This window comes from Cyprinodon tularosa, unplaced genomic scaffold, assembly GCF_016077235.1.
Source record: "Cyprinodon tularosa strain WSP-4 unplaced genomic scaffold, ASM1607723v1 ctg79, whole genome shotgun sequence".
Taxonomy (NCBI): Eukaryota; Metazoa; Chordata; class Actinopteri; order Cyprinodontiformes; family Cyprinodontidae; genus Cyprinodon; species Cyprinodon tularosa.
Window position 1 is genome coordinate 2199208 of NW_024039551.1, and position 21879 is coordinate 2221086.

The following is a 21879-nucleotide window of genomic DNA, read 5'->3' on the forward strand; positions in this document are numbered from 1 at the left end:
AGGCGTTTTACAGAGACAATCCAATCCGATCATCCAGGGAGCTGCTAATTAGCGGGGTCGGCTCCTCACCAGGTGGGATGTTGGTGACCAGGGGTCAGAAATCTACTTTTCACTCTCCCAAGCTGCTCTGCATCAACTGGAGGATCACTACATGGACCAGGGATGCTGTGATCAGGACTTTTCTACTGATACCTATCACCCAAAAGCACAGATTACTCCTGATCACACGGATTGGGTGTAAATTATTTGATTCAGGTATAAATGTTACAACTGTGATCCAGCTAAATTTAAACATAAATCAATTATTTTAGACAAAATATTCAGAACCACTTCCCAGCACAATGCAGAAAGAATTCAGTCAAAAAGAGGGATGAAAAACAGCTTTGATTTAACAGATTCAAAACAGTTATACATACATCAATATAAACAAAACTGCTGAAATCAACTTATGTCATGCAACAAGGAACATTCAGTCAAATTTGCATCTAAATAAACAATCATAAGTTACTAAATCAAAGTTGCCCGAGAGCCTGACTGATTGTTCAGTGGATGAGCAAACTCTGCTGTGTCAAAGAGTCAGTGAGGCGCTAACACCCTCCTTCTGGCTCTGATGAGTTTTTGGTTTCTTTTCTGACAGAGAGGAGTAATAGTTTCCACAGATGATCTGCATCGTGTTGGAACAAAGCAAAAGTTTTAATACATATATTACAACTTTACTTTTATTATTGATACATCCAACTTTAGGGAGACATTCACTGTGAGCAGACCCGACTGCAGAAACAAATCAAAGGGGGGCATTCCATTTTTCCAGGGGGGCAGACTTTCTCAACAAACCTTTCTTTTTTGTCTTGGGCTTTTCAATGGTTCTATGACTACTACTGCAGTGCTGAGAGAATAAAATATATCAGTAAAATACCAAAATAAAAATAAAAAATAGTTGAAAAAACAAATATTGTAATGTTTCTATTCACTCAAAAATCAGCCCAAATATATACATTCATAAACATGAGCACTGATGTCAGGCCCAAGTCAACATTCATACAAGTAGATCGAACTACAGCAGCACCAAGCAATGTTTGCACCACTTTCATCTGGAAAATAATTCAGCATCATTGCATCAGAAAAGAATAGACTCAAGAATAGTTTATTTCGAACAGCTACAAAGTCAATCACCCCCCTGCTGGCAGACATTAAACAACCCCTAAAAACCCTCTATACCTCCAGCCCGTTTTATAGACTGTTTCAGCACAAGCTGCACTTTTTGGAAATACTCCATGCCACCATCCATGAACAGATGTTCTTGTTTATGTTTTCGGTCTTCTCTAAGGATACTAATTCTTATGTCTTTGTATTACGTGTGTAATTACAGCTGGTGTCTGTCAGAAAACTCTCACTAAGGCAATATAATGACAATAGAAACAATAGAAATGGAGCTGGAGGATCAGATCAGGGTTTTAACCTTTTGCCTGAAAGTAATCCTGGTTTGTTTGTGTGTGTTTCGGGGTGTCACGGTATGTGTACCATGACCTTCATTGTTGTTGTAACTATGATGTCATCACTCAAGTTTCTTCAATCTAGCTGTTACATTATTAGCTTCTCACTGCTGTAGCTAACTGCAAGAATGAAGGTTTACTCAATTGTTAATATTAGATCTTAGCTTTCAACAGAAATTATTGCGTTTATTCCTTCTCACTCTTGTTTTTTTTTTACAAAAATCACACACCCGAGTATAAAGCATACATATATATAAAAAAATTAGGTTTCAAGAAAAAATATACTCTTACCAATACATCAATAGTAGTAATGCAAAAAAAAGACAGAATAAACCCTTCAATAACAGAGGGAAAGAAATGAGAGAACGACAGGAAGAGAGAGAGGAAGAGAAAAAAAATAAAAAAATAAATAAATTAATTAAAAAAAATGGAAACAAGCCAGAAAAATGATCTAAATAACAGTTACACTGCACTGTTTACCATTTACACTTCAGAATAGTACTACATATCCATGAAGGCACAGGTGGCATACTAAGAAACTGAGCGGCTGTCAGGGTCAGTCTCACTCTTGTTTGTTAAATTAGCATTTTTAAAAAGAGTCAGCACCTTCAAGTCACACCAACTCGGTGACCGCAGCCGCCTCTGCGACCTGCACTTTCTATCTGTAGTTTGCTAGCACATCACTTCACTCTTTATTAGGATTGGTTGAACTGTTTGTCTAATAGATCAAAGATAGGAATAATAAAAATGTGGCCACATCAGGCTAAACTTTGTTTCTGACCATCATGCTCATGGGAGAGAGCATAGCCAATTCTGATTGCTTTACCTCCTGTCTAATGCTGCCTCTTTTTGCTACGGTGAAGTCCGATAACTCATTACACTCTGTCATTTGCTTGTTTTAAAACGCTACTAAGTATTCGTTGTATTGAAGCAATTCTTCATCGTCTTAAAATGCTCTTAAGTCAAGCACAGGGGGAACTGGCATAGGCCCTGAGGCTTCTCTGGTCCCGGGCCATTGTTCATGTTTATCTACATCTGTGGGGACAGGTTTGGCTTTTTTGTTCTGAATGATGGCTGTGGGATCAGAACTTAGTGTGAGATAGAAAAACTGATGAGTATTTGGTCTGAGATCAGGTCCTCCAGGCTTCATCTGAAGATATATATTTTTACCTTGTTGGATGGATTAAAGAGAGCGGTTAATAAAATGGCAACAAAGACTTTGACCATCACATAAAAGGTAGCTGGAAGCTCTGCTGACTGAGCAGCATTTTAATTCCTGCTAGCTGTCAGCATGGGGCCTCTGGCTTTTCATTAATTTCCTCCCCACTATTAATTAACCATGTGCCATGTGTGCTTGCTTAATTAGGCCTCGGGGCCCAGCGCTCTGCTCTCTCAGTGCTATTTCTAGACAAACCTAATGATAAGTTTATTCAAACTGTGGATAAAAAGAACTCTTGAGAGGCTAGTTTTAGCAGCTCTATCTATACATTAATCATTCTGCTCTGAACTTAAACTCATTTTATGTCTTATTTCACACCATTGTCTGATTTGCTGTAAGTTTAAGATCTTTTTTTTTATTATTTTTCCATGAATTAGGAATCACAGGTTGGCAAAGTTGATCAATCGGCCAAATAAAAAGCAGAAATTCCCTCATCATAAAGGCCCACAAGCCTTACATCAGGTGTGGCTCCTGCTTCAGCATATCTGGTAGTTACTCCTCAGTGCAACAGCCGTCAGCTTTGGACCAGGCTGCACTACATGATCTATCATCCAGCTTACAACAACAGTCCCCTCCTTGCATGATTCCTCCTGCCTGTGTTTGGGTCATCTACCACTACAGGACAGGACAGACAGACAGCGGTCCATATGACTCTCTGTAGGAGGAACAAACATTAAAAATGCTGTAGTAGTATTTCTAAAAACATGTAAACTAGCTGGACTTTCTTAAACATAAACAAAGATATGACTAAGGCAGTACGTATGAAATAGTCACCCCATCAACAAAATCATCAATTTGTGAAGGGGAATACATTAAATGTTTTCCCTTTGCAAGAGTGTTCATCGATACAGAGGGAATAAAAAGTGGAACCGATTCTTAAAATGTATAACTGCATTGTCTGATAATGATCGGCTAAAGTGAGACATTCCTTTGGGGCAGGAGTAATTTTGAAGGTAACTAAAAAGTGGTTAGAGAGGACAGGGTTGTGAGAAAATATTGTTATTCCTTCACATTCAATGCCATGTGTCAGCACAGGGTCCAAAGTATGAAGATGAGAATGTGTGTGACTATGCACATTTTCAACAAAGCCAAGCTATGGTAGAACTATTTAAATATGTAGTAAAGCTTTCGTAGAACTAGTTAAAGAGGTAGTAAAGCTTTGGTAGTATTAGTTATTGGTAGTAAAGCTTTCATAGAACTAGTTAAATATGTTGTAAAACTATGGTAGAACTAGTTAAATAGGTATTAAGGGTGTGGTAGAAATGGTTAATAGGTAGTGAAGCTATGGTAGACCTAGTTAGATAGGCAGTAAAGTGAAATAATCATTATTATTTCTATATTAGCCATTTTGTTTGAGTAATGTCTGGGATTGACTACCATCTCTGTTACCTGAGTACAGTTTTGTGACTCTACTTGTGAAAACAGTGAAAAGAGAATATATATGATTATTTTAAAGCAGTTAGAAAAATAAAAAAATAGATATTTTATCTTTCTAATTAGCTTTTCTTAATCAGAATTATTTCTCTCAGATCTTCGTTGTTTCAACAGTCAAACAGTGATGGTGAGAAAGCTTGATGAAGACGCGTCTGGCAGCTTTTAAACCTATTTGTGTTTGTTAAACAGTCTGGTTCTGCTCAGTGACAGTCCTGCTATGTCTCAATCACCATTCTGTCACATTTCTAATAGACTATGGATGCCTACCACCTGTAATTACTGCAGGGTATCTGGCCCTGGGTTGCGGTTTACTTTCTTGTATTTAGTAAACATGACACAGAGAATCCCTGAGATATTCAAGGGATGGAAAACGAGATGTGCAACCCCCTTGGCCTCTTATCAAATTTGCATTCACAAATTTCTGCTGTTTTGCCTTTCCTCGGTTCACCATCTTTGTTGACCTGTTTGGACTTACAACAACCCTGATGAGGCAATTAAATTTCCCAGCCAAAGCCAGCCGTGGAGGAGATCAATTCTGTCCTCTAGCATCAGGTGGCAGGTCCCTGCATTCATTACCGTCTGCATATGTTTCCTAATGGGAATGGATTTGTGCTTATGAGTCAATGCTGATATTATTGAATCTGAGGAAAGCGCCTGCTCTCTCCTTTGCCTCTTTGAAAGCTTTTCTGTCTTTCATGAAGGATCTTTATGGTGTTTTATCAGTGTAAATCCCCAAAAGATGAAGCACTACCTATATTTCACTTTATTTTGTTACAAAAGCTAATTGCATTTTTGGAGGTGAGGCTGAGGGAGATCAGTGGCTTAGTTTAATTTGAAAGTATTCTTGTAGAGAAGATGGTCTACAGTGTCTGTTTTCACGCTGATCTCCCCATGTCTTGCTTTTACTCAGTGATTGCTTTGGTTACCTTCAGGTTTCTGAGTGGTGGTCCTCTAGGGGCCTCATTAGCCATCAGGACAAGGCCATAATCTTTAACTTACTGAGAAAGACTACACGGCCAGCCCTGACCTTCACATTTCCATGTGTATCAACACATACAGTAAGGTAGGGTATTTTGTCAAAAGACAGAAGCAGGAGCTTCGTTCAGATCTCACTCTGGGGTCTAATCTACATAGAACCTGGAGAAGCTGTTTTTTGCCCCGCACTGCTCTACATCCCATCAGACAGAACAAAAGTTGCTGGAATTTGAGCTGAGGAGGATGCTTGATTGGCTGAAAGGGGATTAAACATTTATAGAATGGAAATAAGTCGGCATTGGTTGACCGTCCAATTTAGGCTGTGAAGCTTTTCCTCCCAACAGATAACAAAGAGCAAAGCTGCCGTAACCTTCCTACGACAGTGAGCGGATCCATCTGTCTGTTTTTAATGTTTTTACAAATAAACAAGAACTCCTGCTATTCAGAAATAAATAGATAAAAATATTCACTCCCTTCCTACCTCTGCAGGCCTGATTTACACACAAACTCAGCTGTGTTTATCCCAAGGGAGGCCTCAGCCGTGCAAGTTTATGGTAAAGGGAGAAAACCTTTGGTTTCATCTAAAGTGGTTTCTTCACACTTCTGAGGGAATTCTTCATGGTTCCAGAAATACCCTGCTCTCAGACTTAATGCCTCTCATTGTTTTTCGTTCTGCTGTTTACACTTAAACATCCTTTATGCACCAGTGAGAAAAGTTTCCGTCACAGTCTTTCTAAATGACACCTTTCAGTGGTTTTGGTGTCACTGTGTTCTGTGGGTGCTGCTTTACTTGGCCTAAAAAGTGCTTACCTATCAGCTGCTGATTGGCTGGATGGGCCTGAGATGCAGGACTGCAGATGATCACACATCAGCTAGAAAACCCAGAAGTAGCACTGGGCACTAAGAAGTCGGGTCAGAACATTCTGAGGTGTGTGCCTGGTCCAGTTTTCACTCCAGTTCATGTGTCAGTCAGTTTTTTATAAAACCGTGATGGCTTTTACTTTCACGCTTTTATTCAATTTGAATTGGTGCTGTTTTTGTGTAGTATTTTGTGGCAGAGATCCAATCAGGTCTCATTAACGATGAGGGGAGTTCTGTTCCACCACATCCAAGGTATATGAGATTTCAGATAAGGGTGTAGAGATAATCCGCCCCGCCATTAAATTGAGCTTCTTCGACATCCTATAAGAGGAGAAAATTTCTTTGACCTCACGTCCAATATTCATCTTCGAAATCTAAATGTAATCAAACATTGTGCTAAATAAATGTTTAAAAACAGAATATTTATTTTCCCATGAATTATTATTTCTAGTAATTGTAAAAAAGGTGGCCACAGGTGGCCAAAACAAAGTCCTAGTTTGGATCTTGTTGATGCTGATCTTTTCTTTCCTTGCAGCTTCAGCACTGCCTACCAGTGTATCTACTACTCCCCGCAGCACACAGCCAAAGCCCAGGAGGTACTGAGCACTGTCAGCCTCCTCCAGCCCCTCATCACAGCCTTGGCCGACCAGCTACTCCAGGCTGCCCTTGAACATTCCTCCCCTGGACTCAAGGAAGCCCTGAAGAGCCTCTCTGACAAGGTGAGTCTCTGCAGCAGCAGACACAAATCTTTGTTACTTAGATGTTGGAGATCTTCCACTAAAGGTTTTTATACGTCAAGCTCCACTTTTCTGCCAACAGGTTTATATGTTGAAAACAAAACGTTTATTGAAATGTTTTTAGATCTTTCAGTTCAAAAACTAAATCAAAATGTAAGCAGCAGCAGCACCACGGTGGTTTCTGGAGCGTTTTTATCAGTATAATTAATGAATTACATCTGCTGCTGTCAGATTGCAATCTGTTGTGGGAGGCATTGTTTGTGCCACAGTGGAACAGAGCCCAATCAGCCTCTTTAATTGGTACATGCGCTGTCACCGTTTCCTCTCATCCTTGATTAGACACGCGGCACCCTGGCCTGGTCAGTATGAGGAGGGCCGCTCACTGATTACTATCTCCAGCTTGCTGTTTATGTGTGAGGCAACGGGAGGTGAAACGGCCAAAGGCTCTATTTGTTTGTCAGAAAGCTGATGATGACATCTTCCTCTTCTTCTCTCCCTTCCAATCCCAAAGTCTCTGATCAGGAGCAGCAGCATCATGTTGCATGAAACAGTGGAGGGACTAGAGCAATTCAGATTCGCTCACGTGTAAAATCCACCCTGCTTTAAGAAAGCACAAACAATTTCTTCTCTCTAAGGTTCAGATTAATAATCCATCTGTTTTAATTAAACCTCATATCGAGAGCTGAAGGAGGAATTTGACGCCTCAGATGTTCCAGTGCTTCTGATAACGTCTGAGAGAATAAAATGCTTCCATGAAAGTTTGAAATTAGCAGAGCTGAAAGGGGCTGAGATCCCAAACCTCTTTTTGATCTTCCTTATAAAGTCCAATAAAACAAGATGAAAAGGAAAGCAGTTTTGGCCTAAATGATGTCAGAATGTGTCGTTCAAATTATGGTTCAAGATGTTGGAAGTTTTTAAATATCAGATCTTCTCTTGGTTTTAGTGGAATGTTGACAAACGCTGCAGCTGCTTGCAAAATATATGAATCAGCAAAACATTTGTATGAGTTTATGGTCTGAGAAAATATTATGAGAAAAACTATGAAAATTGAAGCAATTCCTTGTGATAACATTAGCAAGCACTCTATCATCAAACAGCCCATGAGGAGTTTATAAAGGTGTACATGGCAAGGATACCGGATTCACATAGCATCCCTATACAAACCACGTGGGGAAGGGCGAGGAAGCAGCCAGTGTTGGATTCCACTGCGGGAGAGCATTCACTGCTCCACTCTGACCTTATGCTACTTGATATAACTGAGTTGTTGTCAAACAGCGGCACCGAATGGAGAGAGTGGAGCGGTGACCCTGAAGTTGAAAAAAGCTGTACTTTTAGATGAAATTGCGACACAGGAACCAATCAGGGACTCGTTGTAGGCAAAGATTGTTTTAGTTAAAATGGAATACAGAGAATATTATATTATCAAAGTATGAAAGAAGGAATGCTCTGAAGAGGATTTTAGGTGGCTTTAAAAAGGCCGTTTTAATTTAGCCCTGGAAGGATTGTTTCATTGTAGGGCTTGTAGGGCTAAATTAAAACGGGGTGAATTAAAACCCTGGTCTGGCTGCCTCTGCCCAGCATTGGAGCTTTCTGCGCGGGTAGATTTACAAGGAAGTACCACCTGATCCGTCTGTCATCAAGAAGCAACTCTGGATGAAGCAAAGTTGGTCTCTTTTTTTTCAGCGATTATGGGCTTATTCAAAAATTTATGGTAGGCCGCACTCCCAAGCTTATTCAAAAGTTGTGCATAGAGAGCAACTTAACAGCAGTCCGTGATGTCAAGTTTTACCTGCGCTTTTGTATTTTGCTTCTTTTTATATGTCTACTTCTGTCTCCTTGAACCTAGTCGGCCTCGGCAGATGGCCGCTCACACTGAGCCTGGTTCTGCTGGAGGTTTCTTCCTGTTAAAAGGGAGTTTTTCCTCTCCAATGTCATGGACAGAGAAGCAGATCACAGGCCTGTTTCTTTGCTGGAAGTAGGACAACGAAACAGTCCTTCCAGGGCTAAATTAAAATGGCTTTTTTAAATCAACCTAAAAATCTCTTAGGAACATTTTCCACCTCTTGTCAACATTATTTTCTCTATCTTCAATTTTGATTTTAAAAAGCCTTTCTGCTGCCGCCTTCAATAAAACAGTGGTCAATTCATGACAGTTTCATATCTCCTACTTGTTAGACTTAATAATACAATGTCAATGTACATGAGACCACAGTATTAAAGCTACAGTGTGTAACTTTTAGCGACATCTAGCGGTCAGACTGCAGACTGCAGCAACATGAACATCTCCCCACCACCGCTTCTCCCCCCCAACAGTACGGCGAGCGTTACGGGACAAAATGTCTTCCACGACGTCCGCATCACCTACCTTCTCAAGTGATGAGGTTTGTTTACTTAGATAATTTTACAGATAGTATTTCAATAGTCCGTGTAGGGTATAGATTTCATGTAGACTTAAGATAATAAATATACCCGTTATTTTTTCTACATCGTTGTGACGTTTTGGCGATCTCGCAATCGCTAGTTTGTTGGCTCTGCGCTGCCGTAGCGCAAAGATGTCTGCCTCCATGGCTGCGAGACCCGCTATGTAATTATAAATAACGAATTCTAAGGCAACGCAAATATTAAGGTTAAGAGGCTGAGCTCGTAGATGATGATAAATAACATAGTTATGTATAATATATTACATTTCTGACTGTATATCCCTGTAATTATTACACACTGTAGCTTTAAACACATGGATTTGATGCTGTGTTCAGCAAATACTGATTTTAGTGCCTGATTCCCACAATCCTGATGGTGCATCCATGAAAAAAACCTTGCATCACTTGACACGAAAGGTAAACCTAGCGCTGAGGAAGCCATTTTGTATGGGTATGGGGCATTGCAGACTAACATAAGAAGCAAAACAACCCCCATTCCAAAGGGGTGGACCCGTTCATCCGTTTCAATTTGCATGTTTACTAAACAAAAACAAGGCTTTTTTGGGCTTCTGTATAAAGCCTCAAACTCAATGCTATTTCTGACATTTTGAATTGAGAAAGCTTCCTGGATGGGAAGCGAAACATCTTCAAATTTGAAAACAAAGTCCAGTGGACTGTTTTTTTAACTTTTTTGGAATGACTATGACCTGGACGACTGAGAATCTTCACCAGCATTTTATACCATGCCTCAGTGTTGTTAGAGGGGAGAAGCAGGGAATAAAACTGGTATAAGATCTGAATAATCACCATGAATGAATAAATTGTTCTTTGTTGTGAGGTGCATCTCTGATAAAATAAACTTTCCTCCACCCAAAACCATGCAACTTTCTGATTAGCTCTTGATATGAAAAAAAAAGCAAAGTTCTATAGATGATGATGATGATGTCCAATGTGAGAATCAGTGAACGGACTAATGCAGCAAACCCTTTCTTCCTACAAATGTGTCCTTGGAACATCATCATGTTCCGGGTTCGTTAGTTGAAAAAGAAAATCTCATTGGTTCAGATCTAAATCCATCTGCATATGTGAGAGGAAAGCATCCTAGGAAGCTGCTGAGATCAAACCAGCTTCACTCTTTCATCCTCCTCCTGTTTCTAAACCAAAGTTACTCCTACAGAACCCGGAAAGTCCTATTTTTAAGAGCCCAAATGTTCTCCCCTTCAGGGGAAAATCACTGAAGGTGAATGGATTTTTGTTTCCTCTTTCTTAGATCAAACCCAGCGTGTTTTTGCCTGGTCAGAGCCCACTGACGCGCTCTCAGATTTCAGACTCAGCCCCTGCTTATTCCAGATCACATCAGCAGATTCAAAATTGAGACAAGCATCTCTTTATCTTTAGGGATTTTCACGTTTTAGCTCCTTCAGAGGTGCTACTGATGAATTACACAAAAGAGTATTTTTTTGCTTAGTGTGGCTAAAAAAAAAACATCTCTTTTAACTTCTACATGAAGCACAGTATCTGCACTTCCTGGAGCATTGGACTCGATTCTGAAGCACTTCATTTGGATGCTACTTTTACCAAGTACCTCCTTCATTTACAGTGAATCAACTGTGCTTCGACCTTCTGCTCAACTTTAAATATGGGATTTTACTTAAACTCACTATAGATAAGTTAATAATACTAGAATTACAAACTAAGATTTCATTTTCTTTAAATCTCAAATATCTGCTTAAGGTTTTAGTTTTTACATCATCTTCTGGGCCTGTTTCCAAATTTCATTTTCACTAATTTGTGTTTTCCTCCAGACCGTTTGAGCCGTCTCTAGTTGCAACATGGCTGACCTACACTGAGGAACTTGAATCAGACCAATGCTAGAAGTTTAAAGGGAGACACATTGAAATATAACTGTGGTTTCCATTTGAGCGATTATCTAATGGTCGACTCTCTTTTGCAGAAATACAGTTTGGTTCATTTAAATTTAAACGCATATTTTTATTGATGGCAACAGACTGAATCTGGTCTAAACTGTTGCTTTTGAAAAACTGGAAAAGGGGATTGATACAAACTTGATGGAAAAAGATTAAACTAATAAAGTTGTTTAGGGCAGGTAGTGCTGGTTGATGATCTTCTTATTCTGCATTTTCATAACCAGTCAGTCATCCTACAGGACGCAACCTAAAAAAAACAACATATACACCAAAAAGGCCAAGAAGTAGTAAGAAGTAGTGAGACAGTTTAGACTTTTCTTTTCTTGTTTGGTTTTCCACCAGCTCTCCTGCAGAGGTGAGGTGACTGACTGAATGACTGAGTTCAACTTCCTGTTTTTTTTCAGTGAATAGATCTCTGCTCTCCCTTGGAGCAACTCCACTTCAGCACCTGACAGCTGCTTCCCTCTGTCTGCATTGTTTTATTCAACACTTTTATTATCATTTTTTGTTCAGCCTGGGCTGTTTGTCCCTTTGTAACTCCCTTCTTCTCCTTTTGCTGCAGACGGAGCATTTTGTTCACACCCTGAAGGACGAGTTGGTGAAGAGCGCCCTTTTAGCGCTGCACGCAGCCCGGCCAGGGTACGTCTCCAGGAGCCAGAGGCAAACCCCGGTATTGGGCCAGGGGGGGGACCACAGTCACAGTCCAGTCCAAGGACTTCCGGGTCACAGTCCAACCACGCCTGCCACAGAAAGCCCAGTGGTGGGTAACAATGTGGGAGGAGAGGATGGCGGGTCACTAAAGCACCAAGACTCCATACCGCACCACAAAGAGTACGATGAGGAGGAGTGGGTAGGTATACTTCAGGATTTAGGAAGACTTTCTCCTGCAAAGGAAACCCAAAAGTATGACACGTAACTAATGACATAGGTAGACTTGTTAGTGGTTTCATTCTGGAAAAGAAAATGAATTTAAGAAACTGTTCTGGGTGAAGTAAGGATGAAACAAAGAAAGTTCACATCACCATCGGCCAATTTTCTCCAACAGGGACTGTATGCATGTAAAGGCAAAAGGCCAGGTGTACCTTCTATGGACTCAAACAGAGCCCTCACACTTATTAACAACACTAAAATATCCAAATAAACAAAAGCCACCAGAACTGTAAACCTAAAGAAGTTAGCAGAACTCAAATATTTTTGAGGCAGTCAATTCAACATATTCTCATTATCAGTTTGTATGAAATCATACGAAAAGTTATGCACACTATTCCGTACGTTTTGGACGTTTTTCCTCAAAAAACTACATCAGTGCGCATGCGCTGGCAAACAGAATAAAAAAGCAAATCCGCGGACGGACATAAAAATGGGAAAAACAGTGCAATCATCACTTATTCATGTCTCTAACTACGTTACTTTCTGTTTTATATCTTAGGGTAAGGGTCAGGGTTACGGCTAATTGTAATTTATATTCTATATTCGTGAATGGTGCGTCAGATGCGCATACGACGAAAAAACGTCCAAAACGTACGAAATTAGGGTGCATAACTTTTCGTACGATTTCATACGAACTCATGAGAATACACTGGTCAGTTAGAAAAGCTTTCTAAGCTCCAATTCAGAAGTTATCAGAATACACATTTTGATTACATTTTACTACTCCTTCTAGATTTCAGTTTAAAATAAGTCATGATGCAAACTTGAAAAGTTTCCCTCTAACTATTCAAACTTCTGATTTGTGAATTAAAATGGTTGCATTTTCAAAAAACCTTCACATTCAGATATTATTACATAAACAAGCAAATAACTTGGATGTTTAGTTGGTATCCTGATGGTAATGGAGCAGCATCAGGTTACTGGTGAGATTATGCATGTGGCCACAGGGTGGATGTATGGACAGCGCATCGGTGTGGTAAAGAGCTCCTAGACCTCAATTTCAAAGTCGGGACAGTTTCATCAGGTTAGAATCAGATATCTATGGATGTGATTCTGTTTCAGAAACTCTCCAGTAAAAGATTTTTTCCTAGTTTTGCCTAAAAAATGGCTATAAGGTGTATTGTCTTTCACGTTCTTAATTTTCATTGCAACATTGCTCCAGCTTTTTGAGCACAATTTAAAGTCCCACCTCCTGCAATGTGATTGGTTCATCCAGACCAGGCTACCTTGTTATACTTAAGTTGTTCTTTAGTAATATATTGAGATTATGTTTAATTAATACACAAATAAATCTTTATTATTCGAAAGCTTTGAGTTTAATTTACTTAAACCGCAAGAATATGTTGTAATATACGTCTTCAAGCTTTCTCTCCCCAATTATTTCCTGAGAAGAGATTAATCTGAACAAAGACTTTAAATAAAAAATTATCGTTGAAATGTATTAAATAACTTTTAGACATGACAACAGATTTTGACAGAAGTTGTAATAGTATTCAGACCAGAGAAATGGCACAGGTGGCAGTGCCTATCACTGGGCTCGCTTCTTTAGAAAAGTTCACCCAGACAACCAGTTAAAGAAGCATTTTATACATTTCCAACCTGCCACATCTCACATCATTACATCATAGACGTTTGTTCATGAAGAGACTGCATGGGCTCCAGCCATATCAAAATATTACACAGTGTTCTTAGATCAAGGACAAGCCGAATGCACAGTGACAGAGCTCTCTGTTAGGAAAAGTCCAATCTGTCTGTAAGCTCCCATTTCATTCCAAAATCTTTGTTACAATCATAATGAAGACGATAACTTTTTATCCTGATTGAAGAGATATCCTAATTAGACAAAGTGCTTGGGAAAACATTAGCCGTAAACTTAACAGGAAGGTCATATTAGGGTTTAACAAGCACATACATGAATTATAAAAAATAATCCTAACAGTGTTAAACTAACTCAGCCCATTTGAGTCAGCACAAATTAAAAATAATAAGTTTCAACTACTCATCTTGACATTCGGGTTCACAGTGTGTTTTTCAGTCTGTCCTCCAGACAGAAGCAGAAACAGGAAGACTGGAGCAGCTCTCTGTGTTTTTAAAACTTGTTTGGAAAGGTTGAGCTTCCTGCCTTTGAAAAGGACTTCAGTCATTCCACACTTGTTTTTTTATCAGATTTATTTAACATGCTATGAAAAGACCTTCTCATTTACAATCACCAGCTAACTCATTTTGCCTCAAAGTTTGCATGGCCAGCCAGACTGACTTACATCGTGCTCTCAGCATATCAGTCTGGAATGAGCTGGAATTGAAAGGCGGGACTAACAGGGTCAGCAGGTACAGCTTAAAATCTATCAAATAATTACAGATGTGACACAAAAACTTTTAATTTTTTAAAGACACAATAAAGGGCAACTATAAAACGGCTGCTTTGCAGCTGCGGTCTGGACAAATCGGTTACAGCAAAGCATTGCTGCATTATGGGCCGGCCTCCCACAGTGCGATCAGTGCGCTCTGTTTTAGACCGTAGAGCGTTGACGGTATATACAAGTATATGTCTCGTATAAGTCAGTGTGATTGGTCAGGATATGTATCTACTTTCAAGCAGCCAGGATGTCCTTCGATCTTTGAAATTCTCCTGATCAACATTCCGAACACTTAATAGAATATCACCATCACAGGATAAAAGATAAAACAAAAAAAAACAGGTTAAGGTGTTTTAAAACCATTGATAAATCTCATAAACTATAAGATTTATTAAAGGGTTATTTTTGCCACATTACTTTTTTAACGGTAGGGAACCGATGCTGATCCGGTTCCATTGATTTAAATCCTGGTTCTGAGTTAAGAAAGATGATTCGGTGGAGAAAGGAGCTGATGTCATCACTTCAGACCATCATTTGCATTTCCTGCAAAATTTTATGAAACTACAGACATTTTGTCTCATTTTAGCAGAAATGATTTTTGAACATTTGGCAGAGAAAATCTGTCTGAGGAGGATTATTATGTTTCATCCTCATCGCTGAAACCAGGCCAGCTTCTCAATGAGCGTGGACGCCTCTTTGTTTGTCTTCTGTCACACCGACTGCAGACGCGTCATTCAATTATTTCTTGCCGTTTAAACAACCTAAATTTGTTTTTAAATGAAGAACTTGTAGAATCAGGCAGAGCTCATCTGCAAACAAACTCAGACTGAAGCTTCAGTTCATCAGGAATAAACTGAAACCCAGAACAAAAAGACAACTGCTTTGAATAGAACCCATCTCATCTTTTCAACACAAAGACATGTTTTGTTTATTGCTGTTTTTCCTTCGCCGTGGTCTGACCTGGTTTGTGGTTGTGATCTCTTCTTCCTCAGGACAGAGTGTGGGCCAACGTGGCTAAATGTCTTAACTGTGTGATCGCCGTCGTGGATAAACTCCTAGAAGGAGGCAACAGTAAACAGGAAGCTGGAGCCGAGCAGCAACTGGCCGACGTCATAACCTCACACAACCCAGGTGAGATCCTTTACTCAAATATTTACCGTTCCTTAATGTTAGAAGGTTAAAAATCACCATCATCTTCACAGCAAGTCTGTATGTTAAGGCTTGTAGCTCCTCCTCATGTTGGAGATGAAGAGACATTGCCTGCAGAGGTCCAGCATACATGTATGTATATAGAGAGATGGTTGGTTGATCTGCAGAAGGAGATCAGCTCAGGATTAAAGTTGCCGTAGCTCAGAGACCTAACGGACAGGCACCCTACCCAAGGATTTAAAGCCACCCTGTGACTCGATCCCTCTGTTGGTAGGAGGAAAGAAACTGTAGAAAACCATTAATTTCTGCTCCAGTACCACCAACATGGATCCTCCTAGAACACAGGACTCCGTTTTCTTCTAACATAAAAGTCATGAGGTGATCCTTTGCATTAGGAAGCCATGATTGTGCACATTCCACTTTTCTGTCCAAACGTTTGCTTAAAGCATATTTCCACCTGGAATCCGTCTGCAGTTGGTTTTATTTTGTTTGGCCATTTTAGCAGGTTGGTGGAGAAGTTCAAGTTACGACTCAGCAGAGACTCATAGGAAATCTTCTGTTTGCTTGGATGAAGCTTTTCCACCTAAGAGCACACTATCAATCTATTTCTGTTAAAAAAAAATAATGGGCCATCTATACAAGGAAATTACATAGTAGTTGTTCAAACAAATGGACTCAGTAACAATTATTTCCCAAAAACTGTGAAGGTCGCCAACATAGTGTATACAAAACGAAATTTGGTTTTGCACAGCTTTCAGACAATAAATGAGCAGCAGCTAAGCAGTGAAAATAACATTTCTGGAAATAAATGAATCAAAAAGTTTTTTTTTTATATAAAACTAAAGATTACTAATCAATTAAAAGTATCTAATAAGCAAACACAGCTTTTTAAAGAGATTTAATCTTTTCACATTCAAACTCTCATATTGCTGCTGCTGTAGATTGGTTTATTTCTGTGTCTGACCCAAAGATGGCGGTGGGTGCAGCATGGCTATCTGTTTGCCTGCTCTAAGACCCTCAGAGCCAGGTGGCTCCAAAGGCTCCGCACATCGACCCACATTCCCAGGATCCTAACAGAAAAATTCTATTTTAAGTTTTATTTATGTCTTCTTAAACCAGAAATATGTTTTTTTAGTCTGTGTCATGAAAGCTTACAGTACTGCAGAACTAAGGAGCTGTGCTAGTGGTTGACCCAACTTCTCAGGCTCAGCAGCAGTCCTGGCCTCCTTTTGATGGATTCTGACGTGCTTTGCTCTTGAAGTCGTCTTTTTCTGGTTTTCTCCAAAGGAAATGGGCCCGATGTCATTGAACAGTTGTTTGGTTTTTGCTAGTGAGAACATGAAGCTGGTAGGCACCAGGATCTGGTCAGAACTCATTGGTCCTTAACCATTTATAGAAAAAAAGTATTATTTAGAAATAAATAAAAGCATCAAGTTTGCAAACATTTACAGATTTACCCAACATATAACATGAAATATAAAAATCTATATTTATTTCTATGCTGTAATTCACATAATTTCCTCTCAAAGTTTCTAAGGAAAGCCAGCTGATTGCATCCAGTCACTTTGCAGGATTCTCTCCTGTGGATCAACATGTGGAGATATTGACTCTTCAGCATCCCTCACACCAAGCATGCATGCAGCCACAGTCCTTTAACAGGAAGAAACCTCCAGCAGAACCAGAAGCAGGCTTAGTGTGAGCTGCTTTCTGCTGAGGCTGGCTAGGGTTTGGGGAGACAGAAGCAGACATAGAAAAGAAACATAGAAGCGCTGATCTATAAATAAATGAGTGGGGATGGGGGAGGCAGGTGTATCTGTGTGCAGGTGATGGACAGGTGGGGTCCTCCTCCTCTTCATCCTATTCTTCCCTCAGTCTGTTGGCAGCATTTCTCCAATGAGATGAAACAGGATTTTTTTGATTGTCCCCACATGCTGTAAATCTTCTGTGTTGACCAGAATAGAGTGTTCTGATCCAACACTGCCCCCTGCTGGTTCCCTAATACACTACTCATTACAGCCGGAATAAAACATTGCTTCTCTGAGGGTTGAAAGTATTTGGGGACTTTTAAATTGGATATTTACAGATGGTATATAACTCTCTTTGATTTTCAAATGCACCTTATTAATTTCAGATTAGTGTATCAGGACAGTTCATACCTCCAGCTAATCTCTATTATGAATCATCTTATCCAAGAGAGGTACTCTCTCCTCTATTTTAGAGATCATTCAGTTCATGATTTTCTTTTTCTTTTTTTTATGTGTTCAGATGATTTTTCTTTTGGATTTTTTTGTGGCTGAATTTCTGACCTTCAGAATTTGAATCTGAAATGTTTTTGTCATCGAACAGAAAAGCAGAATAAAGTTTTTTTCAGTTGGAATACATTTCTTAGAGCAGCTGAAGCCAGAGGTTTTAATTTATTCCAGATTGGCTTCATTGGGACCGTTTTTGGAAAATTCTTACTGAATCTGTATTTAGCTTCTATTTATCTTCTATCTAGTTGTCATGATGCGATGGTTTACTAGCCCATATGCAGACTCAGACACGGAGGGAGGAATAAAAGTCCAATGTTTATTGGAACACGGAGGAATCACAGAGGCTCAGACAGGCATGGTGGCACAGAGAAAACAAACGATCCAGCACAGAGAGGAGTTCACACACAGCTTAAATAGGAAGCCTCCTTAATCATAAGCTGATGAGAATCAGCTGAGCGTTGAGCATCAGCTCCTCAGGCTTGGATCCACGTCGCCCTCTGGTGGGCAAAGTCCCGGATCCTGACACTAGTTTAATAAAAGCACGGGCTGAGGATCTGTTGTATCAGCGGCTAGGGCGTCTAAGGCAGGAGCGTCTATCCTAGAGGACCACAATAATATGACAGAGGATGATTATGAACGCGTGAGTCACTAACCTGGTTTGACAGTTCAGTCCATGCCCAGAGAACGATGATGATTCCAGCCGGGCGGGTGACAAGATGCAGCGAAGGCTCCTATAGAGTTCCAGACGCTATAGCCTTGAAGCCTGCAGAACTGACAGGAAGTCAGATCCAAACAGACAAAGGAAGGCAGGATAATCCAGGTCAATCTTGGATTGCCAGTAGGCAGATCCAGGTTCAGTCCACAAGAAGAATCCAGCAAATGTCCGAAGACGGGTCAGGCAAACAGATCAGACGGGGGCAGGCAGGCTCAAAAGTCCAAATACAAACTGGGTCAGCATCAGACAATCAGAACACTATAAGTTTCACTAGAAAAACTCTCACCAAAAGGCTCAAGAATAATCTGGCTTATATGGCTGGGACCAAAGAGTTTAAATAGAAGCAGGAGCAGGTGGATCAGATTAGCAGTGAAGAGAAACAGGGCAGAGCTAGACAGGTGAATTAAATGAACAATCAAGCCAGCCATCAGTGCCAAAATCATAACAATTGTACCCTTCAGCAATAAGGTCTCTTAAGTTTAAAAGGTTAAACTTTTGTCTGAGGAAATCAAATCATAGAGAAATTATCAAGAAGTCTTAGATATGGCTCGCATTTGTTTTTAACTTAGTTTTGTCAAAGTTTGGTTGTGGCTTTGGACCCAAATGCAGAGACTGAGTGGCAGGGGTGAGTTCTTTAATTAATAAACACAGGTAACAGAGGCAGGAATCCAAAAAATTCAACTTAAAAATGTAAACAACCAGCACTGAAGAACTGCACAAGGAGAGTATTTAAGGTAGACTGAACGAAGAGAGGACTAGCAAGCAGATTGGGAGCAGGTGTGAAGAGAGCAGCCAAGGAAGGAGCTAGGGAAAAGGAGACCAACACAAGAGGTCTCAAATATATCCAGAAAATACAACAAAATAGGAATTAAACCAATAAAACTAGAAAACATGGAGCAAAGTAAAACATAACAGAACCAAGACCATGAAAAGTTTTCAGAACTTTATAGATTTCTACTGATCATTTTCAGTTTCTGTTTGAAATATCCCACAGGAAACATTGACCAATAGACGACTCTTCCTCTTGTCTCAGTTGAAATATAATGGACGTCTGCCTTATCTCTTTTTTCTTCTCATTCCCTGCCTTTTAACCTGAATTCCTTTTTTGCTCTGACACTTTCCCTTCTTCTTTTAAGAGCTTTTTAACTTTTGCGCAGTATTATAGCCACGTATCAAGAAGACTTCTGCAGTGATCTGCATTTTAAAGACTTTTCTTTGACTTCTCAATTTTTGGAAACTATCTGTTCCAAAAACCAGTCAAATGGTCATGTTAATCTCCTTATGAGACAGAGCCAATGCTTTGCCTCCACTGAAACAGCTGATTCAGTTTTGTGATGCGAATGCAGCCTTTCTGCTACCTACAGAAATATAAGGTTGGCTTTTACACAAACAGACTTTCTGAAATGAGCTTTTTGTTCTTGGTTTTATTCACAACAAACTAGCTTAGCTGCTACGGTTCTTTTCATTATTCAAATGATTTTCTTTTGCTTCCAGATTTTACACAACATATGCCGTTCTTATTAAGTGTAACTACATTATTTTTTTACATTTAAGCATTTATTAAGATCTTCCAGAAACCTTACATTATAAATATTATATACTTGGTGAACAGCTGGTATAAGGTGAGTTTCTCATTATCAGAGGCTGCGATCATTCATTTCCACGTTCCTCTTTTGTTTTGTCAGTTTATTAAAATTGTTAAGATGCTGTTGTAAAATGCTGATGTCAGTTTTTCAAAATGTTTGTGCAGTTTGGACAGGGTGTTGCTTTGTTGGGTTTTCACTCTTCTGGAATATGACAAATTCGATGGGATTCATTTATGTCTTTTTTTTTTTCATTTTTGTTGTTATTTCAGCAAATTTTGTTTTTAATTCCTTAAACTTTAGAGTTTTAATTTATTTATACTCTAATTCGGAGAACTAACCCTGATCCTAAAATCAGAAAATTACAACCTAAACCTTAGGTCAGCTAATTTAACATGATTTAAATTAACTGCTGGTGGGACCGACTTCTTAAATTGATCATAAAACGGCGGCGCCCTGCTCCTGAGGTGCAGTGTTCTATCTTTTAGAAGTATACCGGATCAGCATGTGTTCTGCACTTCAAAGGAAGGAATAATAGTATTGGTAAAGCTTTTCCCTTCAGCAAGGTTGAACTGGCACTGCAGCTTTCTATCCAACCAAACACTGTGACACCCAGTCAGGGATCTTACGGGTGATCCTGACCATTATTCATGTCCAGAAAGTCTTTTTTTTGCCTCATCAAACCTAATAACAAGTTAAACCATAAACTCCTTGTTCTGTTTTTGGATTTCTTTACTTTTACAGCTACATGTTCACTGTCTGCTGAGGCTGCATCCTGCTCATATGTTTTTTACAATCCTACCTGCAGTATTTCTAGCTGGTTACCCGTGTCACTTCGGGATCTACTGGTTTTTAACCCTTTAAAGCTCGATCCAAGAATAAAACAACACAGAAAATTACTTTTTTTTTTTGTTTGAAGTCCTAATTTGGCCTTTTAACAAAATATGTAAAAAGAAAAAACAGAAATACATTTTTGATATTAATAATTTATTACTATGCGATAAGTCAAGATTTTGTGTAGTCTTCTGCCCTCTGTTATCAGGTATATGTACAATAGGATTTTGAGCAACATTTTTACCATTAAATTATGCAAAAGGTGTGTTAGGTTTATGCTTTATACATCATGTGCATTGTTACTTTGCTAGCCGGATTAGAGAGAGTAGAAGGCCTTCCTTCACATTGTGAATGTCACTGTGTGTACGGAGGTCATCTAATCAGGACAGCCTTCACATGGATGGCGTGTCAGTTTCTGATACGGACAGCTAAGCATCCACCTGGTATAACACATAGACTCATGAGCTATAAGAAGGAGAAGATGACCCTGTTCGGGGCTCAATCTTTGCCGGACGCTCGCGGACGTGATTTTTGAGCCCACAGCTGTGCAAGCTCCAAGAATTATCTCTGTCCTGTAACGACCTGACCTGGAATAAGAAGGAGTTACTTTTTTACTTCTGTTTTATAGTCCTTTTTACATGTTATTACCCAGTTTGAGTTAAGAGTAGTAAATAACTTGCTCCCAGGAATAGAACCGTGAGGAAGCCCCTGAGGCGCAACGGCTTTTTTAGGGGACATAACTTCCTCATTTAACAGGTGTCAGACGTGAAACATTTCAGAAACCGTATGTATCAAATATGATACATATGGCATTACAGGGTTAAGTTTACTTAGCTCCATTTCAGGTTAGCTTTGTTTGGTTTCTGTGGATGCTATCAAGAGCAAGCTCAAAATCTCTTGCAAAGCTTTTTAACAACTCCAGTGTGTCAGCTGTTTTACTATGATTATTTTATTTTGTTTTAGACTGTTCCATATTTTATTTCTGCATGTTT

At 39.5% G+C, this 21879-nt stretch overlaps 1 protein-coding gene across 6 annotated transcripts in view; it reads left to right on the top strand.

The window, feature by feature from the left end:
* The window catches only part of inpp4b (inositol polyphosphate-4-phosphatase type II B), a 259571-nt gene that overhangs the window by 216090 nt on the left and 21602 nt on the right, over window positions 1-21879 (top strand). For all 6 annotated transcript variants that reach the window (XM_038271096.1, XM_038271098.1, XM_038271099.1 and 3 more), the window contains 3 exons: window positions 6518-6701; window positions 11630-11917; window positions 15347-15485. In XM_038271096.1, the coding sequence (XP_038127024.1) occupies window positions 6518-6701; window positions 11630-11917; window positions 15347-15485 (611 nt within the window). The remainder of the gene's footprint in view (window positions 1-6517; window positions 6702-11629; window positions 11918-15346; window positions 15486-21879) is intronic.